At 31.9% G+C, this 7,391-nt stretch overlaps 1 protein-coding gene across 1 annotated transcript; it reads left to right on the top strand.

Annotated features, from left to right (window-relative positions):
* The first annotated feature begins 5,191 nt into the window (after positions 1-5,191).
* On the top strand, positions 5,192-6,592 carry LOC131626684 (uncharacterized). Its single transcript, XM_058897525.1, has one exon. It carries the CDS (start codon positions 5,192-5,194, stop codon positions 6,590-6,592), a length of 1,401 nt encoding a protein of 466 aa, XP_058753508.1.
* Positions 6,593-7,391: the final 799 nt, after the last annotated feature.

Below are 7,391 nucleotides of genomic sequence, written 5' to 3'. Positions count from 1 at the left end.
CATAGAGCCGACCCGCCAGAAAATCTTTCAAATTGAGAGATAGAAGGAAAGACATGTTTATGTGATGATTGGATTGAGGAATTGGCACAATTAGAAGGGAGGAGGGAGGAGAAGTAATATGGGAATGTAGTTTGGAAAAAAGGAGAAACTTTGGTTGTCTCAGGTAGCGATGAGGCCATCAATTTTAGAAAGTAATTTTCTTTTCATTTTTAGTTGGGTAAAGAGAAAGGGAGATCTAGCAGGTTCAGAGTTTACAATCTGAAGGCCCAGATCACTAGCAGGTCCAGAGGCTACATGTTAAAGGGCCAAATCATTAAAGGGCCCCATAAAAATGGGCATATGAGAATCTCGGGTGCCCAAGTCACAAATATGAGATTTTCTAGTATTCGTCTCATCAACCATTGACTTAGTTTCCTTTGCCATTTTTCATGTCTGACTTTTAGAAGTTCTAGGAATGAAATGATGTGATCCGGAACCATAAATGGTGTTAATATTGTTGTTGTTGTTGAAGGTTTTGAGCAACTATGATTTATTCCTAAAAGTCTTTACTGAAGGATTGCGAGTGTCAAAAAAACATTTTCCAAATTTTGGAACAAACACCTGATTAGAAGTTTGATGCATTCCAAGCATGCAAATTGTATACGCTAGTGAAAGCAGTGATAATGATAACATCAACAACCAATCTTGGTGAAGGCATGTCTGACATTCAAGACAGATCTCTACCACCTTGTATGGGACCTATACATGTTGTATTTTTGATATTCTGGGTAAACAATCTTGATATTCTGCGAAGATTTGTTGCATAGTATTTTTTATACTATGGATAAACAATGTAACCATTTTAAAAAAACTATAACCCCCGTGTTTTGTTTTAAAACCGAGGGGTTAGAGTAAAATAATATTATTTTTTTACAAAAATAGTTACATTGTTTACCCAGAATACTAAAAATACATTGTATGCAATAAATATTGTATGAGACCTTTGCTCAGGCTGTAATTTTAATACTCTGGGTGAACAATATGATTATATGCAAAAATTTATTTCATAAAATGTATTTTTAATATTCTAGGTAAATAATGTAACCATTTTTGAAAAATAATTTTTTTTACTCTAACCTCTAAGTTGTTTTAAAAACTGAGATGATAGTTAAGTGTCTTTTTTCTTCCATATTTTCATTCAACGGCCTTAAGCAAATATTTTTAGTCCATTTAAAGGTTATCAACGCTCAAGAATCCGCCATTAGTGATCCGCGTGAAACCTAAGGGACGTCCATTATATAAGTTCTCTTACGATATTAGAAATCTAAGTGAAACATATGAAACCTAAGGAAACTTGGTAAAGTTATCTTCAAAGGATTGCAAGAGCAGAAAATCATCTGGGTTCAAGGTTTGTTCTATTAAATTTTTATTTGTATCGAAAATATTTTTGGTTATATATTTTAATTATCTTACCTTTTTTTTTTACGAGAAACAAATACATGCAAGATTCGTACATGAAAGAGTGTCTCAGTATTTGATCTTGTCCATAATATCAAGAAATTGAAGATCCAACATATGATCTTCATGGACAATTAATGAAATATTCTTTGTACACACTGTATCGAGTTTTATTAAAAAAATATAATATTATGGAAAATATTGTAACGAGATTTATTTTAAAAGAAATAATATAATTACCCCTCAATTTTTATGATAAACCGAGATAAAATATGCGCTAGTTTTTGTAAATAATAAAATTGCAAAAACCTGGGTTCAAATCCATGTCATAATAAACCTTTACCTCAATGTTTTAAAAACCGATGTGTTAAGTCATTACTTTTCATAACGCTCTTTGTTACCTCGACTTTTGCTGAAACATCGTCTGGGCCTTGTAACATCGTCCGGGCATAAATAATCTCCAAATGATTGAACAATTAACACAAAAAATAGGTTTCACGACGAAGCAATTTGAAAATAGCGGGTTTTGAACCTGAGACCTTAAGATAAGCACACTCTCAGCACCCAAGCGTTTCACCGTGTCATACCCCAAAATTTACCCTATTTATTTTAATATAGTGACCTTATTTTAAAATTAATTTATAAGGGACGTATTCAAAAATAGGGGTATTATTGGGCTAACATTTTGATTGTTAATCCCATTCTTTTGTAAACCTCAAAAGGAAAATGGAGCATCTATTAAACTAGTGGGCTTAACATTTAAATTAGTAAGCCCATTCTCTAAGATATTAAATTTAAAAGATGGGGGGTTATTTTTGTAGAAAATTATTTGGACCCAATTAGAATTTGAGTCCATTAGAGTTAATTAAAAAAAATATAGAAACCATGGCCTTACCTTTTCAAATTAAAACAAACTAATTTCCTAAATCTAATCAATTTGAATAATAAATATTAATTAAAAAAAATGGTGAAAATTTAGTATAAAGGGGGCGCTTATTATCCTTATTTTTAGGCTAGATTTTTTGTTTTATTTTCATAATAATAAGTCAAAAATAAAAATGGTGAAAATTTAGTATAAAGGGGACGCTTATTTTCCTTATTTTTAGCCAACATAAAAAATGTGTAAATAAGGATGACTTTTTCAACTATAAAAGTTACCACTAATATTGTAACATTATATTAATTATTTCTATTATTAAGAAATTACATTAATTATTATTATATTAATTATTATTATTATTAATTAACCATTGTTAATTATTATGATATTAATTATTATTATTACATTTAATTGCACTATCATTATATTATACTATTAACCATTTTGTACTACACTTACGGTAAAATCAAATATGCTTTGAATGAATACAAATTTTTTATTTTATTTTTTTATCATATATCAATAATCATTTTACTATTATTATTCATTAAAATCTATTATTATTTGGTTATTATTATTAAAATTAATAGTTTCATGAATAGTAAAAATTATTTACTTAATTAATATAACATAGGTTTTATATATATATATATATATATATTTTTTTTTTATTATTAACATTTAGGAATAATTGACTAAGTCAACTAGCCCTGTTCATCTTCTTCTCCACGCCCCCCCATAACCAAACACAAACCCTAATCTAACTTCAAACCAATTCTAAGCAAAAAATCAGAAAAGGAATTAAACACAACTTTTAATTGAATCAAAGGAAAATATTTTTAAAATCAATATTCAATCAATGTCCAAATCAAGCGCTTACAAGAACAAATTCGAAATTTTAAACCAAAATCTCTAAATACAGAAACAATTGGAATCAAAATCGAATAGGATCAACACAGTAATTACTTTCATCAATTTCTGAATCAAAGCTCTTAAGGATTATTTCCTAATTCAATAATCTAAAAAACTCTATAAAACGAAAACCTAAACGACCGAAAAATGGACGGAAAAAATCATAGAAAATCAGAGAAAAATTACAAACGGAAGGAGTAGAAAAAATCTCAGCGACGAAATTCCTCGCAAACAGACTTAGGTTTCGAAACCGAAACCTCAAGCTCTTTTTCCAGCCACGCCGTCGTCTTTAACCTTGATATCTGAAACTAATAGAAGAACGTGATCGGAAGGAGGAAAGCTCGAATTCACGGCAAAGAGAGGTAATCCGAAAAGACACTTAGCTATAGGATTGATTATTGTGGTGATTGATTATTTGTTTTGATTGGTTTTTTTTGGGGATTTAGGGTATGAAAATGTTTTTTTCTGGGTTTTTATATGAATGTTGTTGTTGTTGATGTTGTTGAGAGAAAGAGGAAGAGAGTGAAACGATAATAGGGAGAGAGCATTTGGAAATGAAAAAGAATAAAAATGGAATGAAATAAAAATACTCCCCACGTTTTTCTATACCATGGTTTTTTTTATAATCTCATGTATCCCCTTTTATCGTACACCCCTGGTTATCATTAAATCCCGACCGCCTATTCAAATTACAAATAGATCAACGCACTGGAGCTGGACTCCGGTGGCGATTGGATTAAATGGACGTTCCAGATCACGTTAGTAGACCATAATGCGTATGTCCCCCCACACCTGATCCGAACGGATCAAGGTGTATTGATAATGGGCCTAGCCCAATGTTTTTTACACCCCTATTTTACTCTTTTTTACAAAAGATGTATAAAATGCACCCCTCCGGCTTATTGGGTTCAGATATACATCTGGGCCTAATTATCTTTTCTAATACACCTATAATTTTAGTTTGACACCCCTGTTTCATTTTAATCAATTAAATTATTAATCTTATGTCATTATAAATTTCTAATCTTTTTTTTATTGCATAACATATAGTTATTTAATATATTTTATAAAAATCATCAACTTGGACATATTTATATTTCCAGGATAAATCTCTTATTTTACTAATTTTTAAATAATTTTTTACACATATATTCACTAAATTGTAATTTAGTTGTCATAAAAACACTTAATTAAAAAATATCAAAACATCTAAAACTTTTTATCAATACCAAATCAATATTAATTTCATAAAAAAATGGATTATACAATTGTTTTTTTTCACTAAACTTCGAACTACGCCCACGACTACGCTATTTTTCAGATCGGACGAATCCCAAAGGATCGTTTGAAACTCACTTGTACAATCCTATAAAAAACACAAACCAAACCCGAACTACGAATTGGGACTCTGATTCTCCATAAGGAGATACGTAGGCATTCAATCGAAAATTGAAGCGAGTCCCCTAATAAATAAATAAATCCCGTTTCTTTTATAAATATGAAAATAATGCTTTCGAAACCTTAGAAAAAACCTAGATCTAGAGGGGGTCCCCTTGAGTACAAGGGAAATAAAGGGTGCCTAACACCTTCCCTTTATTTAATTAACTCACGAACTTAGAATCTCTAAAAATATAGGGTTATCCATTTAATTCCCTTCTCTTAAGATAAAAATAATGGTGGCGACTCTAAAAAATTTTAAGCCGGTTGCTACACACCGCTAGATGACACACACGCACACAATTAAGTATATGATTTTATGATCCTGAAAATAAATAGAATAAAAAGTATAAAAGGTATATGTATTTGACCAATTAAACACCATGAATACAGTGCCATAGATGTAGGAGAAATATGCATGTACGTGAACTTTAAAATATTCTCTTTCAAACAAAACCCTAAAATCTAAAATCTGTAACCATTCTCTTTTATTCAGATAAACACAAAACTCTCTCAAAAATAGAAATGGCAGAAGCATCAGATATACCTGATGAATGCTGGGAATCCATTTTCAAAATCCTCAACGAAGATGAAAACGACAAACACCATCTCCACTTCAAGTCTCTCTCCCTCGTTTCAAACAAGTTTCTCTCCATCACCAGCAGTCTTCAATCCTCCCTCAATGTCTATAATCCAACACGTCTTTTTCTTCCTACATTTCTCAAAAGGTTCACCAATCTCACCTCTCTCAACTTCACTTGTTTCCACGACGACCTCAATGAATTCTTCCATCAACTCTCCCGATTTCCATCCAACATCACATCACTCAATCTCTCCCTCAAACCCGTCATTCCGGTTGATGGCCTGATAGCCTTCTCTCAGAATAACAAAACCCTAACATCTCTCAAATGTTCCGACGTGAATTCCATCAATAACTATGACTTTCTACTCATTGCCGATTCTTTCCCTTTGCTCGAAGAACTCGACCTAAGTGGAGATCAATTCAGCATTTGTAATAACTTACATAATGGGATAGCGACTCTTTCGATGAAACTTTTCAAACTCCGCAAGATTAGCCTCTTTCGTCATTCATACATGAACGACGTATTGCTTTATCGCTTGTTCAAAAATTGTAAGCTTCTCCAAGAGGCCACCATATTTGACTGTTACTCCATAACCATTGCAGGTATTACTTCAGCTCTCGGTGAAAGACCAACACTCAGGTCTTTATCATTTACTCATGATTCAAAAAAATTTACAAATTTGTTTGCACTAGTTACAAATCATCCATCACTTAGTTACATCACAATGGAATACAAACGTCGTTGGAGAACCAGTATGCAAAATTCTAATACTTTGATGGATTATGTTGTAAGTCCTCGATTAAAGTCTCTATGTTTGGCTCGCAATACATGGTTAAGTGATGAAAACATCGTAACATTTGCTTCCATTTTCCCTAATTTGCAACTGCTTGATTTAAGTTATTGCGATAAGATATCTGACGGCATTTGTCATGTTTTAAACATGTGTTGCGAAATTAGGAATTTGAACTTAGCATATTGTTCAAAAGTGAAGTTACTTGGAATAAACTTTGAAGCTCCTAAATTGGAGATGTTAAACTTGTCGCATACAAGAGTTAAGGATGAAACACTTCTTGTGATCTCAAGGAATTGTCGCGGGCTTTTGCAACTTTTACTTGAAAATTGTATTTATGTTACATATATACGAGTGAACCATGGGGTAGAAAATTGCACACAATTGAGAGAGATTAATTTGAAGAAATGCTGTAGAGTGAATTCTAAGGTTGTTGCTTCAATGATATCTTCAAGGCCATCGTTGAAAAAGATACAAGTTCCACCGAGTTATGGGTTAAATGACAAAGAAGAGAGAGAATTTTGGTGGAGTCATAGAGGTCTTCTGTGCTAGTATTATGAAACAGTTCTGATGAACTCTTAAATATAAGGTGTTTTTTGTTTTCAAATTTATTTTGAGTGCTTTGTTATGAATTATAGGGCCCGTTTGTTCTGGCTTTTTTTAAAAATGATTTTTATAGTGTTACCAAATTTTGTGAAAAAAATTTTTACAAAGAAACTTTTTATAAAAGCTTCAAATGAAAATTTTGTTTGAATAGTTATTCTTAAAATGTGATTTTAGGTATTTCATCTATTTATGGGGAAAAAATTTGGATATCAAAATTGTTAGAACAAGATTTGTTCTGATCAATATTCTTAGTTTTGATGATAACAATGTATATGAATTTTGTATGAGATAATGTGGTACTCTAATACTATGCAATTTTCATTTCAGGAATTATATAAAGAGTATGCACAAAATCAGCGCAAGAAGCACTGACTCATAAGGTTTAGCATGCAACATCAGAACATGGTCTGGCAAGACATCAGAAGATGGTCAAGCAGAATCAGAACATGGTCTATGGAAGCATCAGAAGGACTTGAGATCAGAAGCAGAAGCACTGAAGTTCTCATGGTATCACGCTAAGAAGCACTTCAAGGTCAGAAGACAAGAAGATGCTCTGCACCAAGCTGTTTGACTCTGATGATATTCAAACGTTGTTTACACAAACATCAGATCAGAAGCAGGTACAAGATGGCAGGCTACGCTGACTGACAAAAGGAACGTTAGTAGCTATTAAAGGCAACGTCAGTAGACACAGCGAAAGCAAGGCTCGAGGTAGTTGACAAAAGAGTGAAACATTAAATGCAAT

This window comes from Vicia villosa, unplaced genomic scaffold (genome assembly GCF_029867415.1).
Source record: "Vicia villosa cultivar HV-30 ecotype Madison, WI unplaced genomic scaffold, Vvil1.0 ctg.000318F_1_1_1, whole genome shotgun sequence".
Lineage (NCBI taxonomy): Eukaryota > Viridiplantae > Streptophyta > Magnoliopsida > Fabales > Fabaceae > Vicia > Vicia villosa.
This window is presented reverse-complemented; position numbering and strand designations above follow the sequence as displayed.